Source organism: Musca domestica, unplaced genomic scaffold (assembly GCF_030504385.1).
Source record: "Musca domestica strain aabys unplaced genomic scaffold, Musca_domestica.polishedcontigs.V.1.1 32, whole genome shotgun sequence".
Classification (NCBI taxonomy): Eukaryota; Metazoa; Arthropoda; class Insecta; order Diptera; family Muscidae; genus Musca; species Musca domestica.
The window spans coordinates 10,478,757-10,505,682 of record NW_026712311.1 but is presented as its reverse complement, the minus strand read 5'-3'; the positions used below and the strand labels follow the sequence as shown (position 1 = coordinate 10,505,682).

The 26,926-nt window shown below is 34.5% G+C and overlaps 4 protein-coding genes and 1 long non-coding RNA gene across 7 annotated transcripts; 3 read left to right on the top strand and 2 right to left on the bottom strand.

The window, feature by feature from the left end:
• The first annotated feature begins 14,663 nt into the window (after window positions 1-14,663).
• LOC101893513 (cytochrome c oxidase subunit 5B, mitochondrial) lies at window positions 14,664-16,365 on the top strand. Its single transcript, XM_005178007.4, has 3 exons — window positions 14,664-14,877; window positions 15,655-15,828; window positions 15,892-16,365. The coding sequence occupies exons 1-3, from the start codon at window positions 14,796-14,798 to the stop codon at window positions 15,996-15,998; spliced, it is 363 nt and encodes a 120-aa protein (XP_005178064.1). The 5' UTR covers window positions 14,664-14,795; the 3' UTR covers window positions 15,999-16,365.
• A 26-nt stretch (window positions 16,366-16,391) lies between these two features.
• Window positions 16,392-17,022, top strand: LOC101894532 (cytochrome c oxidase subunit 5B, mitochondrial). The gene is made up of 3 exons (XM_005178013.4): window positions 16,392-16,532; window positions 16,599-16,772; window positions 16,831-17,022. Exons 1-3 carry the CDS (start codon window positions 16,451-16,453, stop codon window positions 16,944-16,946), a joined length of 372 nt encoding a protein of 123 aa, XP_005178070.1. The 5' UTR covers window positions 16,392-16,450; the 3' UTR covers window positions 16,947-17,022.
• Window positions 17,023-18,364: 1,342 nt separating this feature from the next.
• LOC105261475 (uncharacterized) lies at window positions 18,365-18,749 on the bottom strand. Its single transcript, XR_891384.3, has 2 exons — window positions 18,603-18,749; window positions 18,365-18,518 (listed from the first exon to the last, which is right to left on the bottom strand). It is a non-coding gene; the product is annotated as an uncharacterized LOC105261475 (long non-coding RNA).
• A 55-nt stretch (window positions 18,750-18,804) lies between these two features.
• LOC101893341 (tRNA (adenine(58)-N(1))-methyltransferase non-catalytic subunit TRM6) lies at window positions 18,805-21,254 on the top strand. 2 transcript variants are annotated; one of them, XM_011291974.3, is made up of 2 exons: window positions 18,805-19,844; window positions 19,899-21,254. In XM_011291974.3, the coding sequence occupies exons 1-2, from the start codon at window positions 18,926-18,928 to the stop codon at window positions 20,291-20,293; spliced, it is 1,314 nt and encodes a 437-aa protein (XP_011290276.1). In that variant the 5' UTR covers window positions 18,805-18,925; the 3' UTR covers window positions 20,294-21,254. The 2 variants fall into 2 exon arrangements, with proteins under 2 accessions (XP_011290276.1, XP_005178063.1); XM_005178006.4 differs by having other exon boundaries at window positions 18,814-19,844; window positions 19,908-21,254.
• Window positions 21,255-21,619: 365 nt separating this feature from the next.
• LOC101893181 (daxx-like protein) lies at window positions 21,620-26,319 on the bottom strand. 2 transcript variants are annotated; one of them, XM_005178005.4, is made up of 4 exons: window positions 25,971-26,319; window positions 23,386-25,026; window positions 23,101-23,329; window positions 21,620-23,034 (listed from the first exon to the last, which is right to left on the bottom strand). In XM_005178005.4, exons 1-4 carry the CDS (start codon window positions 26,010-26,012, stop codon window positions 22,049-22,051), a joined length of 2,898 nt encoding a protein of 965 aa, XP_005178062.1. In that variant the 5' UTR covers window positions 26,013-26,319; the 3' UTR covers window positions 21,620-22,048. The 2 variants fall into 2 exon arrangements, with proteins under 2 accessions (XP_005178062.1, XP_011290275.1); XM_011291973.3 differs by lacking the exon at window positions 25,971-26,319 and adding an exon at window positions 25,347-25,464.
• Window positions 26,320-26,926: the final 607 nt, after the last annotated feature.

Sequence of the window (26,926 nt, the reverse complement as noted above, 5' to 3'; positions counted from 1 at the left end):
GTTGGAATTTGGTATATATACCATGTAACCAGAAGTGGTACCTTATGGGACCATCGCAACATTTGGATAAAGGAAGTTTTAATCATTTTTATATAAAAAGAAGTACCAAAAAGGCCCCTTCCGTGACTGGTTTTAGGGTTAACATGTTCCACCAAAATAATTGTGTTGTTATCATTAATATTACCGAAGACACTAGGCACCTAAAACGTTAGGATTTCAAGAAATCTTGGATTGGAAAACTCAAAAAGAAAAAAAAAACTTAAAAGTCCCATGTACCTCCAGAAGTCCAAAAAGTATTAAAATTTGACCTTATTTTACGCATTTAATTTTTCAATGATGACGTTTGGGTACTTTTTTTAAATTATCTTAAGAAAGGTTACAAGTATAGTTACAGAATTATTTGTTACAAGTCGCTTATGCAGTTTTAAATTAAAACTATGGGAATATTTGTGAGACCAACAATTGCTGTTCCATGAGTTTTGAAACCGATTAAATACTCCATTCCTTGTCAATATCTCTAACTTGGTATATTTACAAAAACTACATAACCTTCTGTAAGATCTCTGTCTCATACTTTTAAATATCATTCCACAAGAAACAGACATAGTTTTCTCAAGAATCCCCCGAAATTCCTGACTTTAACTCCAGCATGCCTCGTCAACATAATCACACGACAAATTCCAGCATGATAACATATTTCCAATGGTAAAAGGTGCAAATTGTATTGTCTGCTTCTTCACCGTTAAATGCATATGTACATCTGTATATGTATGTATAAACGTGTACATAGCTTAGGTATGAAGTTTTTTTTTCCAACAATTTTGAACATCACACACATCTTAGATTTCATCTAAAACAACAGCAAAAATTAGATTGACTTTTTGTGGAAAAAATAAGGCAATGTTTGTTAGCGGGGTACAATTGTCATTGTCTAAACCAGAGAACAAACCGCAAGTTCAGCAAAGCATATCAAACGTTACACGAATTGCACAGCACAGCTCAGCACACACTCAAACAAGCATACATAGGTAGATACAAGCAGCTATACGTTTTTAAGTCGAAATCCGTATTATGTTAATATTTTCTTATTTTTTTGCCATTTTGCTACAATAGAAAAACCTGACGTAAATGACACCTTCTGTGAGGAGTTTAGATGGCAAATTCATGAAATAGATTCACAATTCATATACCAATAAGCTTTTTTGTCTACATTTGCAGAATAAGATGTCTATTGGTTTTTTAGCTAAGTACAACTACGGCACGTTGCACAGATTCTGCAGTAATTTAAGATTTTTCATTCATAATGCTAATCAACATTTATTTTTTTTTTTACGTGAACTTGTATTTTAGAAATTGACGGCATATACTAGACTATTGATGTTTACAAATTATCTTCATCTGACCAAAAAAACCGATACAGTACCACCTGCCTGGATCTTTTGTTTATTTATTTTACCTAGACAGATGCAGACCATTGATAGCTTCGATAGGCGAATTATCAATAGGCTTGATGTCCGGCTTCGGTAGTATCGGCCATTAAAAAGCACCACACACAAATCTTGCAATGCAACGAGCGAATTGGTGACAGCCTACCCAGCAGTATAAATTGCCATAGTGGTTCAGGACTGTTAAAAATATAAAGCATTTTGAATCAATCAAATACATTGGCTGCTTCCAAGTTCACATCATTACAAAGAAATCATCTTCAGATTTCATCAGACCCTAAATCAGGTAAATCGCCATAAGTACTAGGCATTAAATGCCCTCAATACATTTTTAGCGTAAACTTGTAATAATGAAGTTTGCATCATGGCAAACAAAATAAAACAAAAATGCTTCAACATGTTTACATTATGACCAGCTAAAGAAACGAAAGTAAACACAAAACAGGCTCACCAAATACTCGTGGTAATAATGAATCGATATTTGGGTAAAATTAGACACTTGTCCAAAACAGACGCACACAGACATTATATCGACCGAAATTCAATCACCGACGCTATTAACGTCAGTTTATACGGCTGAAATGAAGTCGATGGCTTTGACATAAAATTCGTCTGGATTTGTGAGTCTGTATTCGTGTGTGTCTGTGAGTATTTCAATATGCCTCGGGATTTTTTCCTAGAAATAATATTTTTCTCGACTTGTAGTTCTTTAGCTCATGTTGTCTATCAATAACCTTCTTAGGGGTTAGCTTTACGGTCAGCATTTATGTAAGCTGATATAAAAACCAATACATAAAATGTCTTTGTGTGTCTGTGTTGTTTATTTTTTATCAACAATTTATATTCAAATTTTTGTTGACTTAAAGTCGTTGTCTTGTCCATGGCTTGGTGGTACCTTGGCGCCATTACAATGGCTATTACAGCCATTTTAGTTTAGTATTGACCGATGTTTAGTATAATTAAGATATTAAGTTTATTGGAAGCGTTTTCCATTCAAATACAAATATCAAAACTTCATTCATAAAAATCATGATAATTTCAATACGGGGCGAAGATAGACATCAACGCTGATGGTGTCGAATTCATTGACAAATCTGGTCCGTTTTACACCTGATAGTGAACTATTGATTCACGTGGAATGGGAAATCTCAGAGGGCATATTTGTTGATACATGCAGATTGCGTGGTAAAATTAAGGAGGTAAAGTAGTTTCAAATAAGCATACCCATCTCTGCATGTTCTGTAATTTACCTTCTCAAATTTCACTGCATGAAAACTGGGTTTCTATCTCTGATTTGTGTATTGACAATCGATTTATAAATATATATTTTGACAGTGAGATGTTGTCAAACAAATAATTTTGTGAAATTTGTAAACATTTATTTGCGGGACTTTACCTTCTTGATTCTACCACGACATATTGCTTTGTTCGGTCAAAATTGGCTTGATATCCTAATGCAAAGTCAAAATACCTAATTGGAAATGATTATGAGAATAGATTCTTGAAAGAAACTTAATCCTGGGTTAAGTTGTAATTAGCATAAAATATAGTTGGTACTATATGAGATACGTTTTGTAAATAATATGTCAAATGAATAAAAAGGTTGGCTTATTTACTTCACCTACCTAAATTAAATGTATTTCTTTATGAATTTTATAATATATTATTTATCAAATTTACTTGCCCATTCTAATGTTTTGTTTTTTGTTATTTACAGCAATATAAAAGCGGTAAGTAATTGTAATTATTATATCTATTTAGCCAAAGATCATATGTAAAGATATAAAAGTTGTACCATAAAGCTCAATGGGAGAATGGAAACATTTGAAAATATTTCCGAATTAACTAAATTCAAATTATTTTTACAAGACAGTGTTTGCTTTTTAGTAAAATGTCTTTAAAAGCCTACAAATACCAAATATCAGGTGGTACTAAAATATGAGGCCCACACTAAAAAGTGGATCTATATGCCCAGCTTTCTCTCAATGGAATTGGTATCCACTTCGAACATTAAAAAAAGGGTGTCCCAACTAGAATGTAATTTTTATATCCTCCACCTTGGAAAGGAGGGTATATTAAATTTGTCCTTACGTTTGTAACACCTCTAAATATTCGTCATAGACCCAATAAGTCGATTTAACGATCTCCATCTGTTGAAATCACGATACATCTCATATTATTTGATGTAGAGCTTTATAATTTGTCACCGCTGTTTGCCTTGTGTCTAGGATGTTTGTTATATGTCTAGGATGGTTGTGATATATCGGTTCACGTTTTGGGATAGCCCCATATAACGGTACCTCCCGATATTTGGTATTTTGAAAGTTCAAGCCACGTATTTCCACCAATTCGTCTAAAAAATGGTATTTGTAGTTCGTAATGGGTTTTAGCTCCGATGGAGGAACATTTTACATTTAGATGCAAGTTTTCGTATAGCCCGTATACCGGTATCTCCCGATATTTGGTATGTTGATGGTTTTACCCACATTTTTCTACGGATTTATCTAAAAATTGGGGTTTGTAGCTCATAATGGATTCTAGCTCCGTTGGCAGAACATTGAATATCTAGGTCCACGTTTTCCTATAGCGCACATATAACAGTTCCATCGGGCAACCGGCATTAAAACATATCGGTCCTAGTCATCCATGTCACATTTACCCACGAAATTATGTAAAATTTGGTATTTAAAACTCGCAATAGGCAATCGATGTAGTATAAAATTGTCTATATAGGCTTCCGTTTTAGCATGGCCCCCATATAACGGCTCCAAGCATTCTCCTACTGATCTTACTGGAGTTTAAATCCAGATACTTTGCCCAATGGATTAGGGTATTAGAATTTCGGCCCAGCCCCCGCATGAACAATCGACTTCAAAAAACCGCAAAGAAAAAAATTGAAAAGTATTTAATCGTACGATCTAGGCGGCTAATTCAGGTCTCCAAAGACGAAATAACACAACCGAAAAACTGATGCAGCAATTGGATTGTTTATCGGACTGTATGACATGTGGTGCCTTTTTATTGAGTCCACATGACCCTCACATTCATCTCTTCAACTCTAGACGGATTATCATTTCACGATACCGAACACCATTGACTGTTTGTGCTTGAATAGCCTAATTTTAATAAAAAAAACGGTCCAATGACTCCTACAGCCCAAAAATTACACTACACAGTGAATTGTTAAGGATGCATTTGCTTCTCGGGAAATGTTTCGGGGATTTTCCTCAAAGAAATTCCGCTTATTGGCGAAGCCGTCAAGATGAAAATGGGCCTCGCCACTGAAGATGATTTTATTGGCAAAATCAGCATTTTCATACCCAATAAACGAAGTTATTCAATCGTGTAGTACTCCATTTTTACTAACCTTCTACTAGCAAACAATAACAATGTTAAAATGTCAAACAATGACACTTCGAATGGCGCCAATGCGACACCCTTTACTAAATTTCAAACAATCCCCTTAAAAACATCATCAAAACAGCAAATATCGCGAGCAAGATTATAAAGGCGATAATAGGTGGGTCATTATAGCCCTTCTTCAAAACATGTTCAGCTTCCTACCTAAATTTTTTCGAAAGATGTGATTATGATGATGTGAAAGTGATTATAACATCGCTATATCGTCTTAAATATACCAGGAGTATATACATTATGCCCAGCTATCATTACAAATCGGGTGTTCAACCCATCACTTTAACAAGGGCATTTCGTTCGAAATATGTCGTAAGACATTTTTATATCCAGCACCATTCTATGGAGGGTATATTAACTTTGTCATTCCATTTGTAACTCCTCGAAATACACATGTCAGACCTAACAAAGTATATATATTCTTGATCAGCGCAAAATACTAAGTCGATTTATAGATGTCCTTCTGTCTGTATGTTGTAATCACGTTATCTTTAGAAAAAATTAAGATAGATAGAGGGCTAACATTTTGCAAACATGTGTATTTTGCCAGTATGTAGGTTAAGTTCGTAATGGGCCATGTAGGTCCACGTTTTCATATAGCCTCCATATAACGGTACCGCCTAATATTCGGTATTTTGATGATTTTAGCGACATTTTTTACCATAATTGTTTGTTTTTAAAGTTCGTAATGGGTACTACAACAAATTATCGGAAATCATTTGGCCAGTAAATACTTATAATACAAGTTATGGCCAATTTAAAGATTTCAAGAGCACTTGAAGATTGACGACCACGATACTCGTCATGTCACAAATTACCACTGAAAATGACCTGTCAAACTCAGACACCCTTCCCTCATGTCATTGTTTTATTCCTGTTAGGCCTCCCACTTACATTTCCAGTGAAGTCGAATTTAATTCGATTTGATTTGCAGCATCGACAGCCCCGCCAGCAAACAAACCTCCCTGCAACACCAATTATTACTAGCACTGAGATTTGTATCTTTGGTATTGTTGTTGTAATTTTTATTATTAAGGTGATTATTTGTTGACGTTTATTTTTATTGTTGTTGTCCCTAGTTTGGGTTTTGTCTCTCCCTCAATAATCTTAATGTAAATCTAAAGCCTATTAATTGATTGTAACATTCGTTTATTTCTTGTTGGGGGTTTCTATCATCCATCCACAACCGACAACGTGTAGGATTCTGGAGTTTGGCGTTGGGTCATTAAGTGCTTAACTCTTTTTGTTTGTTCACCATCTTCGTTTTGGGCCGTCTGGAATTTCTTGGTAAAACAATAATGTGGTTGGTGCCATGTACATATTGTGGGGCAATCTGTTTTTGTCACCTTTTTTCCTGATGGGTGACACTTTTTTGTTGTATTTTTTCCTATATTTCTATTGTAAATCGCATTGGCCCCGAGAATGAGAGGTGACATGGATGCACAGTTGGATATTTTTATGCTTGTTTAACTTGTGTGTTGATTCGGTGATAGAGTGCACCCTACTGACGGTATAGTTTTATTAATTTCCAATTTTAAGATATTTTACAGACATGTGTAGCACAGTCAACAAACGTTTCTCAATCCCACCATTATATTTGGGTTCGAAATTATGTATTCAAGCCGGTAAAGACCTTGATAGGCTTGCCAAAACATTAGGCAAACCAAAAGAAAAAATTATAACTTTTTCTAATACAAATATAGTACAAAAAAATATATCTGACAAAAACAACTCTCCTTAATTAATTACAAGTTTCACCAAGTGTTATTACAGATGTTACAGCTTTATATCAGAACCGGTCGCTTTAGGGCATTTGAAGGTTTGCAAATTTTATCAAGGTAAAGGGTATAAAGGGTTCGGTATGACTGAAGCAAAACCTATTTAAATGTTAGCTTTTATTGTTGTGGTGGTAGTCAGATGAATTTAGGTAAATTCAAATTTCTTCGTTTCTCGAAAACAAATGTTCATATTTTTTTATTCCATGTCAGATGCTGTTGGACTCTCCTAAAAAATCTTGTAACTCAATGAAATGATGTTAACATGTTTGATTTCATCGGGGATTCTCAGAATTTTATTCATTGAAGAGCAGGTGAATGTTGTAGAACAGACTGTCCCGTGCGCTCAATCAGGTCGTAACAATGTTCAAATGGTCGTTGTCGTTGTTTTTTTATTTTTGGATATTTCTTGATTTCGTTATTTTATTTTTTTTTTTCTTTGGAGACAAACATTTGTTAACCTGGCAGGGGGTTTATGAGAAAAAAAAACTGAAAAGACATTTATTGTAGGTACGCTTTTTCAGAAAGAAATTTATGAAGTCTTTTAATTAATTTATTAAGTGTGAGGGGACATTTTAAATAGATATTAATTATAATTTGATGGTGGTTTTAGCGGAATCATGTGACATATTTTGAACATGTTTAGGATGTTGTAGGCCATAATTCTTGTTACAGTGTTTCTTTGCAATGCAGGGCATGTGGGGTAAACATACACAAATTACTTTGTTATAAGGAAAACAGCAGATTTTGATTTATAATAATATATTAAATGGATGTTACTAAATTTATAAATTATTAATGTTAGAAAAAATAGAAAAAAATATTACTTTTATTTCCTATCATTTGCGAAAAAAAGGCAACGATACCGCTGCTTCTACAGGCGTAAGCATATCTAATTTTTACCACTTGGAACGAATTGAAATAGAAAGCTAAAATTTTGCACACATGTGTATTTTGTCAGTAGGCAGGTTAAGTTCGTAAATGGACCATGTCGGTTCACTTTTTCGTATAGCCCTCACATAACGGTACCTCCCGATATTCGGTATTTTGATGTTTTTAGCGACATTATTCACCCGAATTGTTTAAAATCTTGTATTCGAAGTTTGTAAGGGGTACTACAGCTTATGCCTTAAAATTTCGTATGCAGGTCCACTTTTTCGCATAGCCCCAATATAACGGTATCTCCCTTTATTCGGTATTTTGATGAATTTAACAACATTATTCACCGGATTTATTTTAAATTTCGTATTTGAAGATCTTAATAGGTACTACAGCCTTTGACTCAAAATTACTTTTGCAGGTCCACGTCTTCGTATAGCCCCCATTAAGGGTATAATGCTATTTTTCGTATTTCTTTTTTTTTTTTTTTGAAAATTTTCAAGTCCTTTCCAAATTGTTGAGGGTATTAAGCGTTCGGCGCGGACCTGCTTTTTACTTGTTATTATTGCCATCAATATGATATGCATGTGTGCAATTATGTCATCTGCAGGTTGCTTCAAGAAAATACCACCTTAACAGCAAAGATACAACATATTCGCTATCCACAAATTATGTACGCAAGTTGTTTCTCTCAATCTCTCAACAAATTAATTTTTTTAAACAATTACATTTATTTTAAGGAAATAAGGCTAATAAAGTAATAATACGCAATCAAAGCAAAGAACTAAGTCTCAACCAACTAATTATCCTTTTTGTTGCGTATCTGTGTCAAACAATGATAATTTCTATTTTTATCCACACCGTTAACAAAGCAAAACATCCCATCACGACTTGAAATGTACAAATATGAAAAACAGAACACAAATGCTGTGATTCGGCTGATTGTTATAGCCAACTGGGTGGACACCCCGTGGGGCCACACAAAAGAAGTCACCAAAGAAATAAATTATGGTTTATTCATTTGCCGTTTGTAGCAAATAAAAAAGTCACTAAAGTGGATAATATAAAACAATCAGATTAACAAATTCAGATATTTGGTTGCAATGGCAATTGGTTTTGAGGCAATGACATGTGCAATTGTATGTCATGGTACTCATTTAATTAACTTAACATAAATACAATGAAGTATTCTATTCAAAATGTAAAAAAAAAACAGTAAGGAAAAGTCAAAAGTCGGAAGGGGCAGACTATATGGTATCCTACACCACTATGCTTATTTAGTAAAGCTCTCGTAACAAAAGAATTTATTTGAAGTGATCATACCACCTATGAACAATTGGTTTAGAGCAGTTATAATTTGGTTTCATAGGGAACTAATATATAGGAGGCATATTCAATTCTGAATCGATTTTCAGTAAATTTGACGGAGATATTTTTATCTTTTATACCAAATAACATTGCTATTGAGTGCATGATATCACTTCGAGAGTGATTATGTTAAAAAAATATATCGGAGCCGAGTTCTGCCTAATGAAAACGTACGTCCCGAAATTCACTCCATTTAGGCTTATATTAGCCACTACTTGCACAGGACTTTTGGACAGATATTGGCAATTTGGTGCACAATTAACCCCAAATCGATTGAAGATATATATGGGAGCTATATCCAAATCTGAACCGATCTTGATAAAATTTGGCACAGATATTTCCGAGTTCTATAAGATATCTGGTACCAAATATCATTGCTGTCGAATGCATATTACGAATGTGAGGGACTTAAACACCAAATCGGATTAAACATATGTATGGGAGCTATAGCTTTATCTGAACCGATTTTCACGATTTGATGTAACTGCTTCTAGACTGAATTCGGTCGGATGTGCCAAAATTCAGATCATTTGAACTGATATTGACCACTGAATGCACAATTAAACCTGAATCGGTTGAAGATATATATGGGAGCCATATCTAAATTTGAACCGATTCTCATCAATTTTAATAGCGTTCTTTCTTGGGCCAAAGAAATATTGTTTGGAAAATTTAATCTCAATGGGATAATAAATGCATTTTGTTCACAAGAATACATGGACAGACGGACGGACAAACGGACTGACATGCATTTGATAAATTTACACTAATTGTCAAAACTAGTGTATTAAAAATGGAAATGATTCTGTCAATTTTCTGCTATAATCTATATCTTATAAAAATCTGATATCCGAATTTATCAAAAAAAATATTTATATAAAATCAAAAAATGGTAGAACAATAAAAGAGTGTCAGTAAAATCAAATCAATGTTGAAGAACAATTTACTTTTTTCCTCAAAGTCACAACACCGCTCCATAACTACTTGTCACATATTTGCCTAGCTCTGTTTAAATACGCCCGCAAATGTATTTACCAACTCGTCTGGAGGGCCAGCTGCTGTTAAAATGAATGTTGTTCCAAATGTGAATGGTCCGAATCTTCAAAGTGAGATACTTGAAATGTCAATAGATATCTACAAAGCCACCGTCGTTGAATGTGTGCACAATTCCTTTTCATTAATGGCCAAATGCAGTCACTTTATGAATGGAGTACAAAGGAAACCTAACAAATGTCAAAGCAAATAAACATTCAGCCAGTCAGGGGCTACATTTTTTGCACGCTCACACCGACACTAGCTGCTGGTGCATTTCTTTATTTGCCCATAAATGGGAAATGCAGTGGTAGTAGGTATTCGGTGTGTGTGTATGTGTGTTTGGAATGCATTCAAGGTAACTTCCTTTAGGTATCCGGTTACACTATCTTTCACTTTGGCAAATAATTTTCATATCAGTCGTCTTTTCATTGTTGCCGATTCATAGAAAACTATGCCGTAGAAAGGCGCCTTGATGTGCAATATTTAAGAAATCCAAAAGATTTAAGATACCATGCAGATCTTTGGCTCCTGCAACATTTTTGAATTAGTATTTTCAATTCACATAGATATAAGATCCTAGATTGTCAACTGAAGAAAGTGAATTTCAGTGTGATATGACAAGAGTTCAGTAGACTATGACAAGTTCACAAAGAAACGAAAATACGAATATCTGCTAGTTTTGAATAGGTGGTCGCAGAAGCCAAAAATCTCTAAAACAAAGAACCATTTAAAAGAAAGGGATGGCAAGGTTTGCATCATAAAACACCTGCTAAGAAATGCCTCGGCATCATAGATATTAGTGTTAAAACTAGTAGCTGTGTTATCTTCTCATTGATATAGTTGAATAAAATTCTAAATTTTAATAGAAAAAAATATGAATTGAGAAGTTATTTATAAAGTAACAAATAACTTCAACGTTGTTGTTTTATTATTATAAAACATCGTTTATTTGTTAGAGGAATAATGACCTTTTAGTATGGGGCAAGAAAACCACTTCGCTTTGTTTTTATTGTTGGGAGATTTTTTAAGCAACTCCATATTTTTTTGTGTACAAGTAACAATTGTAAGCCGAATAGAAGAATAAACAGGGAGTTGAAGTGCAACTGTATTTTATTGGTATTCATATTTCCTACCTTTACATTTTTTCAATAAAAATTTCATTTAAAATCTTCTCCCCACATCCTTACTAACGCTCTCATGGGACGGACCGATCATGGTTTACAATGTGTCTTTTTATGTTATTTCATTTTTTTTTAATTTTACTCATCAAACACTACACACAATTTGTTGTGACATTATCACTGACGATCCAATTCATTCATGCAGTCCTTTCAATTACTTAGATCATCCTCGGTAATGGAAACAATTTGTGTTATTTATGTGGTACGATTTGTCAACACATTATTAGCTGTGTGCCGAGGAAACATTTCCTCTGGGTGGTTGGTGCTCCAAGGGAGCCACTTAAAATAAATACCCTCATTTGCGTGAGAATTCTCCCTACATCCCCTAATGGTTAAAGTAAAATAGGCGCTTAAAATTCTTCACAACTCCGGCGAGTGAAGATTTTTCGAAAGGTATCAAGTGAATTGTTAATTGTTTTGTGTTATTTAAACATTTCGGAAGTATTCCTCCGTCCGTTCCAAAATTCCTATTCATGTTCGACTCATGTGTTTTGTAAAAAATCTAATTTATAGCTTTCCTCTGGTGTGTTCAATGTAAAATCATCTCGAATTTCTTAAAGTAACATTTCCGAATATTGATAAATTATGTGAAAGTTCTTCCTTGGGAGACTTTGTTGTGAAATGTTTGAAATTAGTTTCTGAACAATAAATTTAGTATTGGCCACCATAGATTCATTCCCACAGGTTTTGAATTTCGTAGTGTTGTTTTACAATATTAAAGCCTATTTGGATAATATATTTTTATAAATATTTTTTAAAAATATTCAAAAGGGTGGCAGTTCGTATAAATTTATAATTTAGCGACGAAATTCAAGGCGGTCGACACACAAAAACTTATTTGGTTTCGATTTAGACCAACAGAGTCTAGGTTATGGAGTTATCTTTAACGGTTATCTTATTGGAAAATCGTTCACAAATAAATTTTTAGAGTAGTTATGCAAGATTGATAGATTCCGCATAGTTTTATCTTATATAGGTTCATGTGTTCACATATGCCTTTATTTTAGTCTGTTCACTTGAACCCAAGATGATAATTAAATGTAAACAGTTTCGCAAACTTTTCAACAGAACCCTGATTTTGAAAATCAGATATTGCCAAAGCTAAATATATCAAGACAGCTGATGCTATTTATGTTCATTAGAGATTAAGTCTCGCGATTACAGGGTGAGATAAAAAAATTGCAACAAAGTCAAACGGCATGATTTCTACATTTTTGTTTTAATTTTTATTGAATGAAAGCAAAACATTTCGGAAATAGCATCACATTTTAGAATAAGTTTAGATTTGTTCGAATTGGTCACCTTTGGCACGAATTATGGCTTTCAAACAGTCAATGAAAACGTCACACGCTGCCCAATGTTGCTCTGCGGTATTTTGGCCCATTCCCGGCGAAGAACTTGCTTGAGGTAATTGACACTTTCGTATTATTTAGTGCCAGCCTTGCTTTCCAAAATACTCCAGACACAATAGTCCAACGAATTGGTATACGGAGATTTTGATGGCCATTATGCGCTGGAAATGAAGCGAGGAACCTTATTTTTTAACCATTTTTGGGTGGCGCGTGCTGAGTGCGATGGTGCTGAATTCTAAGTCCTGTTGGAATGTTCAAGGTCTGCGGCCAAAATATTTGCGTGCCGGACGACTAATGTTTTCTCATCGAAGATGGTGCGATGATGCTGATTCCTGTTGGAATGTCACAGGTCTGGGCCCAAAATGTTTGTATGCACAAGGCTTTAATACACCCTCCAGAATATTTTCGCGTTAACATTCGGCATTTCATCTGATGCCACGGTCGATAAATACGAGCTGAGAGCGATCATCGGCTACTATGGCGGCCCACACCATCACCATGGCCGACGCTTGAGTTCTGGTGGCCAACCGAAGTTTCACATTTTCAGCTGACCTCTTTGGCAAGTAAAGACGATCATTTTGTTCGTTTACAAACTGATGAACGACGAATGTTTTCTCATCGGAGCAGCGTTCGAAAACAAACAGTACACAAACATAGTGTACTGTACCGGTAAAGTATCACTAAAAAAAATCAGCGGTAGGGTACCGGTACAGCAGAAATGACAGCAGTCTGAAGTTGGTTGCAGTTTTTTCATCTCACCCTGTTTCAGTTGCACCCAGGAGCATAATTAAATTTTAACAGTTTAGCAAACTTTTCAACAGAACCCTAATTTTGAAAATCAGATGTTGCCAAAAATAAATTTACCAAAAGAGCTCATGGTATTTATATTTGTATGAGATTAAATCTCGCGATTATGTCATAGACTTATCCTTGTTATCGCTTTTGTCCCCGTTGATGTTAGAATTCTCTCTTCATTGGTTTATATTTTACCGAACATGTACACGACCATTATAAAATTCGAAAAAAATCAGTTAAAAAGTACGATTTTTAGATAATGCCAAGTTCCCATGGCTACATGACATTCTCAAATAAAATTCATATGAATTTATCATATTTCAAAGAGCAACATTTATTAATATATTGCAAAATCGAGTTAGCATTTTGATCCATTAATTTGAATCCATAACATGTTAATACAAAACCCGATTAGTTTACTTCACAAAAAATGGGACACAATAAATTTGTAATTCCATCAAAATGTCATCGAATCGATTCTGATTCGGTTTCGGTATGAAAAAAAATAAAATCAACACGTTTGTTGCCAAAACGGCATTCGCAACGAGCAGACGGCAACAAAGAATGCGCCAACCAAAGCAAATATGTCGAAGTATTAAAAGTTTCACTTGGACAATATATAATGCAGATAAAAATGCATAAAAAATTGATATGCTGTACCTATATAGTATCATATTCGAAGAAGAGTCAAAATCAATGTAATATTTGATATTGAAAGACATTATTTTCATCATATTTTTGCTATTTAATTTAAATGAAAATAAATAGCTGTCAAACCGTTAAATAAATCCGCACGTGTTGGACATTTTGTAAATCACGAGATTAAATACAGGTACTGTGAAATCTACTTGGATTTGAAAAGGAAATGTTTAAAGTATTCATGTGACTCTTGGACGGAGTGTCTGGTGGGTTCAAAACTTTGCACATCGCAATATTTTTCTCATACTTAGATCAAGTTGGAAGATAGAAAATAACTTTCCACCACCTTTGATATCTCCCCTTAATTTTATATAAAAGGATTTTTAATTTTCCCTCCGATTACAAACAAGTGAAATTGGAGCACGATTTCCTTAAAACTTACCACATCGCATTGTTTTTTTAACCTTAAAAAATCGTATACCCGTACCCGAACCATGTTGTTTATACTGTCAACTATTTTACTACCATAACTACTTTGATATATTAATGAAAAGAAAAGAAACTAATGACAAGAAAAAATTTATTTTAAAGAGGTTTTTTATTTAGCAAACATTTATTGTAGAATTTGTACGCTGAACGCTTTACGATACGCATTGTCATTTAAAATATTATGTTTGGCGTAACATCTCTCGATGACAGTTAAACAGAGTTGCATCAAAATATACAACATTTGAGCAACACTGTTATTGTTGGTCTCCAAGGCGTACGGTTTGAATCAACTGTGACTCGTTACTTCGCTGCGCTGCCCGTCAAACGAACGATTTTTTCATCGCCGCAGTCCCGTGTGTGTGGAAATTACGAAATTTTAGTTTTATTAAAAGTTTAAAAAAAATCCGCAAATAAACATAAAATATGGCTTCTGTCTGTGGACGCATGGCTCTGCGTGCCGCTGCACGTCAAAATGTCACATACACTCCAGTTCGCTTCTGCAAGAGTAAGTTTTTCCTTTTCCAAAAAAAGGTTAATTTCCCAGCAAGAAAAAACGAGGCTCCCATTTTTGACAGTTCTTTTAGACTGGAATTGGAATATGCTGCACGAATTAGGGGGCATGACAGCCAACCTTAATTACGTAACATCAGTTAAAATTCCTTGTAAAATATCCGTAATCGCAAAAAAGGCAGTAGCATAAATGAAATGAAGAAAATTCTGGTATAACTACTGCCAAATCTGATTGGCTTTATGTAACACTTTCAGCAGAACCGATACACACATTCATACAAAGAAAGCACATTAAATCATATTGGGATGCAAGATTTGCATTAGTAAAAATTATAAAGTGAAAATGATTTGAAAAGTGCTAAAATTGTAATGGTTTTATAGACAAGAATACGTCACGTAGTTCTTGATGCATTTTCCCAAGTTTATGTAACATGTTCATCGCTACAGAATAGCGTCACTGCTGATATCTGAAATGTATTTCTGTTTTTTCTGTTTTGCCAACTACAATGACATCAATTGTTGGTAACAACATTTCCTTTCGAGGATGGCTATCATTTTTCACTACCTTTGTTTAAAAAAAAAAAACTTTTTATTATTGGGATAGCGATAGAAAGTATACAATTAACAAACAATGCAGTTAAGATTTCTCTACTGAAATTGCATTTTCTTAAATTGCTTATTAACCGCGTCAAAAAAGAGCCTCAGTTTTCTTTGGCCTGGCGATCGCTTATTTCAATAATAATTATATGTTAAATTTTTATGTGGATTTTAGTGATGAACGATCCCATGGAACATGCCACTGGTATCGAAAAGCGTGAATTGTTGGCCAAGGCTGCCGGCAATGACAACCCCTTCGATATGAAAGTGTTCAAGCGTGGTGCTGGCACAAAGGAAAATCCCAATCTGATACCTTCCGCTTTTGATGCCCGTATTGTCGGTTGCATTTGTAAGTCGAAAATAAGTAATTGAAAGAAATATTAAACCACAAAATTATTAACATACTTAACAGGCGAAGAAGACCAAACTTACGTCCAATGGATGTGGCTTCAAAAGGGTACTCCCAAACGCTGTGAATGCGGTCACTGGTTCAAACTGATTGAAAAGGCTGCAGTCTAAAGGAGGCAAAATGTAACATTAATTAAAACTAAAGTATCGTTCTGTTTACCAAGAAATTTAAGTAAAAAGTAACCTTAACAAAAAAATCTCTATGTGAATTATTTCATAATTTTGTTATTGTTCTGAGCGTTCTCCTAAACAAGGTACATATTTTGTATATAACATAATACAAGAGGTTACTTTTTTCTTGTGGAGCTTTGGGAAGAAACTATACACAGATGTGTTGCACACCGCCATAGTACACCTGTTCATGTTTAAATCTAAATAAAGTCAATAATTCAATGAACCATCAAATTAAACATTCAATAACAACTTGAACATAAATAAATAAAGTAGCATTACAAAATCTAGTCAGTGTGAACTGAAAGCTAATGTTTCTTTTTTAAAATCGATGACAAATTTGTCATAGACAATTCGTTTCAAACATAGATATTTCAACACAATTTTAGGAAATGTATTCGCAATATCGGAATTATCTTAAAACAATTTCGCTAACCAGGAGATGGATTTATATGACACGTAACAATTGTGAGAGTAAGACCACGCTATGAAACGAAATTAAAAGAAGACCATTGCTATACAATTTTCTTTTAATAATAGAAATGCCTGATCCGCTAGACCTTTGTACCGGTCTCCAGAAAAAAGAAATTCTCGCTTTTATGGAAGGTAAATGTGATCCATACCACATGGATGTTATAAAACGGGGCAGTGGTACCAAAGAAAATCCAACCCTTATACCATCCGCTTTTAATGGTCGCATAATTGGTTGTATATGTAAGTTTAGATAATGTCGAAAATTGATAATGGTATTTAAAATGTTTGACACTTAAAGGTAATGAAAATCGCTTTGTAAATTATATGTGGCTTGAAAAAGATTGCCCGAAACGCTGTGAATGTGGCCATTGGTTTAAATTAAATAATGTCCCTGCTTTTTCACAAACTCATTGAATTGTGTCACATCATCTAATTTTGTTGATATATCTCTTTTATGAATAAACAAATTGCAGTTAAATGTTATTGTAAATATCACTGGTCAAAATTAGTAAATCACTAGAACTGATATCTGGAACAATTTGTTTCCATTCGCTTAAAACCCATATATTTTTTGTAACTTATTTTTTAAAATAATATGTTTTCGAAAAAAGGGAGAGGAGTCTAAGAAATACTCATTAACTATTACATTTTTAAAATTAAAAACAAAAACTCGGAAATCTTGAGCATATAAAAAAGTAAGATTTATTTGTTAAAAAATCGGTGATCTCCTACGCTGCTCGCTCATTAGACAACTTCTTTCAAATTTCTTACGTTTGGCGCATGGTAGAAGAATATAGGTAGACGCGTCGACACAGCTGCTTGGACAATGAACTGTCAAACCAATTTTGAAATTGAAAATGTTGAATGAAAAATTATTTAAATTTGTAAAAATTGTTGAAAAACGCGTACTATAATAGCCTCCGAATGACGTAGTATAAGAAAGCATATAAGAATCTACTTGTGTTTGAAAAAACATTCAAAAATTTTTGACTTATCAATGCTCCCAAGCGTTGATGCATCTACCTATATTCTTCTGCCATGGTTTGGCGTTATTATTGTATAGAAAGCTTGGTAGAAGAATACAGGTAGTCGCATCGACACAGCTGCTGGGACAATGAACTGTCAAACCGATTTTGGAATTGAATATGTTGAATGAAAAATTATTAAAATTTGTAAAGATTGTTGAAAAATGCATTATATAATTACGTCTGATTTTCGTCGTATAAAAAACATTTAAAAATCCACTTATTTTTTCATAAAAAAATTTAAAATTTTTGACATATCAATGTTCCCAAGCTTTGATGCATCTACCTATATTCTTCTACCATGATAGAAAGTACACACTTTCATACGTTGTTTAATAGTTGCTTTCTTGTATACGACCATGTCAGAAGAATATTCTTCTACCATGTATACGACGAAGTCCACGTGTTACGCCACTACAATAATGCTTTCTTAAAGTAGCGCAGTGGCAACACTAACCCCATGGAACACATGTTGTTTGTCTTTCTGTTTTGATTCCACATCTCCATTCGCAGTTCTAAGTCAACTTACATCGACTCAGAATGTGTGTGATTCTGTGAATTATGGGTCTTCTCGTTTGTTCCTTTTGCCAGTTACCCTTCTCCTTCACAAATTTCCAATTTCCTATATTTGAATTCAAATGTGCGTGCCGTGCTGATGGTATTGCGTATTCATGTATCCAATGTATTGCTCTGGAAAACTCCCGTCCTTTGGGGCGTTTGGAGTCAATATCCGTGCCAGGGAATCCGTCCTCCAAGAAAAAATACTTTCCTGGAATCAGGGTACAAATAAATACAGCTGGAAAAATATTCTCGAGTTGCTGGAGACACATATATGGCTTTTCTATCCATGGACCATTAATTGGAGGTTATGTTGGCGGTCGGGTTTTGTTTATTGTTTTTTTAGTCTTTTAAATCACGCACAATCTCAAATCACACATATACACATTTGTTCTATTTGTTTCTAAATTATTTATATATAAATTTTTATACGAAATTAAATAATTAATTAATAAATTAATAAATTAAAATCAATTGAATGAATTACCAACCGACGCCACCGAGAAAAGAAAAAGAAGTAACGAACAAAGGACACTACAATATGGCAACACTGAAAAGAAAGACAGCACAGAGAGAAAATCGAAATAAAGATGGAATCAAAAGGGAAAGGCGGACAACACAAAAGGAATCAAAACAAAACGGCCGACAACACAGCAACAGATGTTTAAGATATGGGTTATCATTTTACGATGATTAGCAAACAATTTGCTATCGATTCTTTGTGCGTTTAATGCAAAGCGTGGGTCGGTTGGTAAATTGTTAATTAATTGCGGGCAACATTTCCATTCGTTTTAACTGAATATACTGAAAATGACGAGCATAGAGGAGCAACCAAAAATTAAACTTGGAGACTATATTGTAATACAACGACAGAAATATACAAAATTACAAAAATTTGGTAATCTGGATGCAACAGCAACTTTGGGAAAAGAGCTGCTTGAGCTAAAGGGCCTACTGGATCAACCATATGGAGCCACATTTAGAATGTGCCCTAAGGAGGAATTGGGTAAAAGTCACCGAGGACGCCAAAGGCTGCATGCTTTGGAGCTGTGCAATGAACTAGAAATGAGAAATATTCGTGAAGTATTGGGCATATCTCAAAGCGGTGACGATAACCGAAACATAAAGGATGACGGTGACTCCCAAGCTCTCAAATCTGAAGATATAGAACAACTACGAGACGAATGTAAGGAGAGTACGAAGATAATAGAAAAAATTGTGGAAAATTCCAAGACATTCCACTCGAAAACGGAATATTCCCAAGAAAAATACTTGAAAAAGAAAGAAAAGAAATATTTCGAATTTGTCCAGATCAGACAACCCACAATACGTTTAATCACTGAAATGTATTACAGACAAGATGCTGAAAAAGTTATGGGCATACGGGTCGATACTCTGTCACAAATGATATCCTACTCTGGAGTTTCAGCGTTCGGAAATTATTTGCTGTACGACAGTGGATCTAATGGATTGTTGCCAGCTGCTTTTCTTAACTCCATTGGAGCTGATACTGAGGCAACAATGGTACATATGCACCCGGGAAATATCCCACAAAAGCAGGCCTTGTTAGCGCTTAACTTACCAGACGAGCAAACAAATAGATGTATATCTGTTAACATTTACTCCGTCTTGAGAGAATTTTATCAAGGAACAGAAGAAACCAACTCTGAAATAGTTGTTGCAGAACCAAGCACTAAAAAACAAAAATTGAACGAAGTTGAAGACAATGGTAAGTGAGATTTGTGTGGATTACACCTATTTGCATACATTTATTTAATATCAGACGTTATAGGTAGCGAAACGACTAAAGAAGAGAGACAATCAGAACCCGCTACTAAGACGACACTTCAAAAATGGCAAATAGAAAATCGTAGGGCAGTTAATTTAATGCACAACAAATTCGACTCCCTAGTTATTGCATCCAAGGAACACCCTGCCAATTTGGTGAAGGAACTATTGCCCTTTGTAAAGCCGTCGCGGCCAGTTGTGATTTTCAGTTTATGCAAGGAAGTATTAATGGAATTGTATGTTGAATTAAAGACGTCCTCAAAAGTGACCAATTTGCACTTAACATCCAATTGGTTGCGTATGTACCAAATTTTACCAAATCGCACGCATCCTGAAGTTAATATGAATGCCAATAGTGGTTATTTACTAACTGGTTATACACTTGGTTGAATAAACAAAAATAAAAAAATCCTGATCGTTATTTTTCCACCTCTTAGGAGCAAAGTGACAGTGCTAGGTCGAGTAAAACTCGGATTGATACGACGTGACCAAAACTTGGTTATACGGATATTGTTTTTACTTTAATATGGTAAAATTACTAGAAGTTGGTATCAACCCAAAACTGTTTTGACTTTACTGGAATACCAGTGTCAAATTTGATATGATTAACATTAGGTAGAACCTTTGCCGATAATAGTTAAAGATTTTTGGTCATAATATTTTGTTGTTTGGTTATTAAATTTAAATTTCTCCAAAGAAAACAAATTTTAACATAAACATTGGCTGCAGTAATTTTTGTTTGCAAACAAATTTGAATACAATTTTATACCCCATGTCATGTCCGTCCATGTATTTTTGTAATTAAAGCTCGGGACACATTTATTATCCAATTTATACAAATCTTTAAAAAATGTTTTTTTTTTTGCACAAGGACGAATCCTTTTTATATTCGCTTTAGCTTTGGATATTACTCCCATTGTAAGAAAAAGTGCCTACTGCATGTTAAGCCAAAAAGAAAAAAATTGAAATTGATTATGTGCTTCTCTGCTCTCATTGTACCACGATTCCATCAAATTTCACCCTTTCTAAAGTCGTAATACGCATTCAATAGTGATCATAGTTTGTATAATTTACCGCATACTACAATCGTCCTTTTCACACTGGGGCCAGACCCTCACTTTCGATATAGAACAAATCGGTAACTTTCAAAATCAAAATTTTAATACAAAAGGTAGGTCAATAGGTCTTAGCGACTACTTTATATTCGTCGCTAAAATACCAACGAATTTCATTATTTTCTGCAATATAAGAAATTTAAAAATTTCTATTACGTGGTTAATTCTGTCTTCAGTAATTACAGAATTGTACTACAGGTTTCCAATTCAATTACATGTATTAAAATTTTTATGTTCACGCCATTTTAAGTAGGAGTCGAAAAAAATTATACACTCCAGGTCTAATATTGTCAGGAGCATAATCTCTGTCACAGTATCGTAAAAATCAATAGGCGATTACAACCACAAAGGAAGGAGCTCGATTTAGTGCTTCTCAGAAAATTGTACATGCCTTGTTACCCCTTTAGTAACGTATGTAGTGGTTATGTTTGCTAAGTTTTACACCATCAGTGTTCTGTGACCCCTTTAAGGCACATAATGTGATCTATTTAAAATTGATAATAATTTTTGCTAAAACATTTTTAGCGCAATAACACCGAGTCATCAATAAGCAAGTTTTTTTCAAATCCCCATTAGTCATATAAAAGCTATAAACAACACCTTTTTGACGATGATGAAATGTTTAGAAAATATAAATTTTATTTATATCCATTAGCTGACATAATTGTCAGTTTAAACTAAGAATTTCTTTTGTTGCTTATGCACAAAACAATACAAAATATCTGCTTTGAATGGCTCTTAATGTGTAAGACTTCATTGGTTATAACATATGCTAATACTATTTACAGTTCTTGATAAAATACATGTATATACCTCTTAAATTAAGCACTCTTATATATAGATTACTGAAATAAAACAATAGGAATATGTACAGAACAACAGAAAAGATATTAATATGTAAGAACACAATATTTAATTTAAACAAGTATGTATATACAGTTATCAATTTTAAGTTGCAAAAACGATATAGAAAATATAATTTGTAAATAAGTGATTATAATAATTTTGGTAAACTTAAATCCAGTAAACACTATGATTCCTCATCGGATATTACAATCTCATCCAAAGCCTTTGGAGCAGCTCCGTCTGTAGACACTTTGCTAGTACACTCACTGTTTTTAAATGACAAAATTTCTTCATCTAGACTAGAAACAGATACGATCTTAAAGTCAGCAGTAGCAGTGGTGGTTGATGGGCTGGTGCTAGCACAAATTACATGTTTATCCAATTCCTTGAGCTTACCGTTGGGCGGAGTTACACACGTTATCGCGTTTGAATTCGTGGCAGTCTTCAGTTCTGTATTCTCTAAATTGTTATTGTTTACTTTCACACTTTGAAATAAATTTGTATTAACGCTTATCGTAATGTCTTGCTGAAAAGTCAAACTGTCTTTATCCGCTGGGCCTTCTGAAGACTTCACCGAATCGTTCTTTTCGTTTAGTATTGAGCGAACAACAGGGGAATCTTTATTTATTATGCTGTCATTATTTTCATTGTCTGATTCGTTTTCAGATATTTCACCATTCGCTAAAGTTTCTACTTGGTCTTCAAGATTGACTTCTTCCTCATCGTCTTCGTCTTCATCTTCATCATCGTATTCACTTTCTACTACTGTAGTCTCTTCTGTTTTACAACCATCTCCCTCCTCTCTAATTTCATCGATTTTTGGTTTAGGATCATTAAGGGCATCTTTTCCCGTTGTTTGTGACACATCTTCGGAATCTTGTTCATTTGAATCATTTGTCAAAGACTCCTCCCTTTCCCCGCTTTTTTCTTTATTATCAGCCTTATTCTCTTCTTCGTCCTCGTCGGGCATGTCTTGTTTGCGTGCATACTTCTCCAATATTTCACTTATTTTCTTATGGTTTTTCTGATTTTCACTCAATTTTGCTGCTAGCGCTGGATCGACTAGTGCCGGATCTTTAGAATTTCCGCCATAATGTGTGACCGTTTCATATAACTCAGCTTTGCGTCGTGATTGTAGAAGTTTACCCACCTTAATGAATGCGTCTTCCGCTAGAAGTAAAAAATGAATCTACATGAGCACAATATCAATTAGGAATTTAATAACAATTCTCTTACCAATATTTTTCATCTCAAAGTTTACTAATCCCAGATTGTATGTTTTATTGCAGTGCTCTAACATTCTTAGTACATCGAAATAATCAGGAAACTCCTTTGTGCGATTTATAAAAGCTTGCAGTGTTTTGTTGAACTGTGGTATGCGAGTTTCATTGAATTTAATGGGTTTCTTTACTAATCTGCGAGCATTTTTGCTCTCACCAGTGAGATCGCAAATTTTCTCATAAATCTGAAATGAAATAATGATATTAAATGTCATTTTTATTTGCAAAGCAAGCGCCTTACCTGACAAGCTCTCTTTTTGAAACGTTCGACTTGTAAAAAGCTTGAGTCGTCATCGTCCCAATCCACGGCGGTTTCTTCGAGTACTTCGATTCGCTTGGTTAAAACGTATAACGCCTTGTTTAACTTTTTGATTTGTTCATCTAATTTTTTATTCCCCGTTGAGACATTTGATGGTGTTGCTACTTGGGTATTGCTAGCAGACGATGTAGATGGCAAAGGAGATGATGTTGTGTCCTCTGCAGCAGGCGGTTTCTCTTCTGTTTTTTCATGCGCGGGTGACTCTACTATTTTAGCCTTTCGTCTCGCCTTAAGTTCTTCAACAATAGTCTTTAAATTATAGTAAACTAAATCTGGTTCAGCTCGTATCGTCTCCACAACCTTTCGTATGTTCTTTCGAAAACTTTTGGACTTAACAAAATCTTCATGAACTTCATAGTAGTACTTGATGAGTTTCGTTTTTATGAGTTTTTCCATGTCATCTGAACGATCTGCCTCTCGGCAGGCCTTTATAAGCTCAGCGTATTCAGGTTCTAGGGGGGCTCTTGATGGAGGCTTGGCATCCATCCCTTTGTTCTTGTGTTCCTTTGATATTGTTCCATCTTCACCATTAAGTTGTTTTTTGTCAGACGAATTTGTGCTGGGCATTGTATCAGTTAAATTAATTACAGTCGATGCTGAATTCCTATCTGGACTATCTGTTAAATCCAAAACATCATTGGATGTTGTTGTAGTTGAAGATGTTGGCGATTTGTATGATTTTGGTGATGTTTGCTGCCGGGACAGTGACGTGGGTGAAAGCATGGTTAGTTCCACTACATCGTCATTGTGTTTATCTGTTGATAATTGAATTTTATTTCTTTGTTGCTGCCAAGCCTCGTCAGTTGACTTCAAAACGGTCGTTAGTTTTGCCCGTTTGGACAGTTTGTCCGCTCGCCTTTGTGTGGAGGGGCCAACAATTTGAGAAGGAGAAGGCGTTTTCGGCGCAGACGGAGATGCGGCTGGCGAGGGCGTCGTCACAGGCTTTGGAGGCAAATGTATTTTGAAATTATTATTTAAATTATTATGATTTAGATTAGAATGAGCGGTAATGGTCGTATTAGGTGGCAAACTTGGATGAAAAATAGGATTCATAATCATCTGATCGTTCAATCCTGTAAATGCTCCTAGATTGTGTGGCAATGTTGTAGCTCCAGCCGCCGAGTGGACGCCGGCGATCATTGGCATAATAGGTGGTAATGGGGCCATAGTTGTCGCAGCAGCAGCCGGAGACATTATGTTTGTGATGCTCATGTTGTTGGCGAATGATTTTGAAGTCATTCGAGACATAGCCTGCGGAGGTGTAGGTGTCTTTCGTTTTCTAGTAATTTGGGCAGCCAGACTGCTTCCTTGCACCAATTTTGGTGGAGTCGGTGTTTGCCGCTCATCATTAATGATACTTGTAATAGCATGATTGATGTTAGGAGCTGATGTATACTGACTTATTGGACTGCTTGGAACATTGGAACCTTGTACCTGGGGGTTTTGACGCTGTGTGACTGTTATCCCACTTGGAATAGCTCTTTGTTTCGAATTCTTTACTTGGGTCTTCAAAGATACGGAAAAGTCGGTTGAAGTTTTTAAATTTGGCTTTTTAGGTGGGCTCTGCAAAAATAAAAAATGAAAGGTTTTTTAGAATAAACAGTACAACTTTTAATCTGATTTTTTAATATTAGATTTTACACATTTGTCTGTTTTCGAATCTTTTCGATCGCAGCAAACTTTATAGCCTTTATATTCGTAAGTTCATGTATCTAACAGGTTCCCCAAAACATCTCTGTTAAAATTGTTTATTAAGAATCAAAATAAAACGCGGGAACATAGTTAACAGAGCTCTGTTAACTTTTTGGAGACTTTTGCTTCTCTTCAACTTTTTTCAAAACGATTCGATTCATCGTCATCGACCGACTGTCTATTAAACTAACTAATTGCGTGTTATTTAATAGCATTTTTGGTGTAAACTGTACTCAGAGAAGAGTAATTAACAACGAAAAATAAAATACTGCACAAAGCGTCCGAAGATATACACAGTCAGTCTCCGGCACAGAAAAAGCTAATGTGTATGTTGAAAATATGTATAAATGAAATACACGCACACAACAACAAAACAAGATTTTTACATGTTTTGTTTTTTGTAGACTTTGCCTAAAGAGAGAATAGTGATGTGGAAAATAATTTTATTGTCGGAAATAAAAGTACTCGATGCAACAATTGCAACTAATTCAAACGATGCCGTCGTTTCTCTGTTTAAGAAACATTTATGAAGATATTGAAACGAATTTCAATTATTTTCCCATGGCATTGCTATTTATTTTTCCTTATTGCATTTTGTTTTGATTTGCAATTTCACAACACTCATCCACTGTTAAGAAGCAAATGGCAAGACTTTACATCACTAGTGTCTTACTCTCCGCGGTAATTGTGGCAAAAGTAATCGTTTTACGCCAGCCAAACCACCTATACAAGCAACGCGAGAAACACACACAAAGCCAACTCACATTAAGCTTTTTCTTTTTTCATTCATTTTCTTAAAACTTTATTCTTTTTACCTCATCCTCGTCGGACGAATCTAGCACAATAATTGAGCTCATTTTTCCCGACACAAAAAATTCGATCTTCAACAGACAATAATGTATTGCTTGTTGTCAAGAAGTTGTGAATAATTAGAATTTTTAACTTCTTAGTTTTCCTTATTTTTTTCTTTTGACGGGCGGCACTTGATTTTTACACACATTCAACCTCTTCTCACAAAAACTACTACGACGACGATGACGATTATCTTGCATACGACGAAGTCGAATAATTGGTATTTATTGCTTTTTCCTTTCATTTTTTCCACAAAAAAGTCTTTAGAGAGAGCGCAAAAACACATGTGAAATGACTTTGGCGTAGTGGGATTTTTGATTTTTGTTTATTTCAGAGATGAGGGAGAAAAACAAAGACGTGACGGTTAAGAAAGAGATAAAAGATAGAATGAGCGATTGAAAAGAGACAGCGGAAAATATTCGATTGTCTGCAAATAGAGTTACCAGATGTACACAATATTTTTGGAGAGAATAGGGAAACTGACATTTTTCTGAAGCATAAAGTAAATATGGAACACTCATATTGACTTTGAGATTATTTGATAATACGGTTGTTTCTATGGTAGAATTAGGCAACCACCTTTTCCAAACGGGAATTGCAAATATTTTTTATATTGGAATACATCTATAATTTTCAAATAATTCTAAAAGTACATAACTACTCAAAACGATGTGAATACATATATTTACACAAATGCACTAAAAATCTAAACACTCATATTTTTGAATTACAGACTAAAATTGCTAAAATTCAAACACCAATAATTTCGGTCATTGACAAAAATTGTCGGTAAGCTAGTAACCGAAATAAATTAGTCGTAAAATCCTTCCCCACTTAAATTTATACTTTTCATTCATAATTTTTCAAAAAGGCGATTGTACTACTGGCAATTTTTATTGTTCTGTTTTCAACTTGCCTC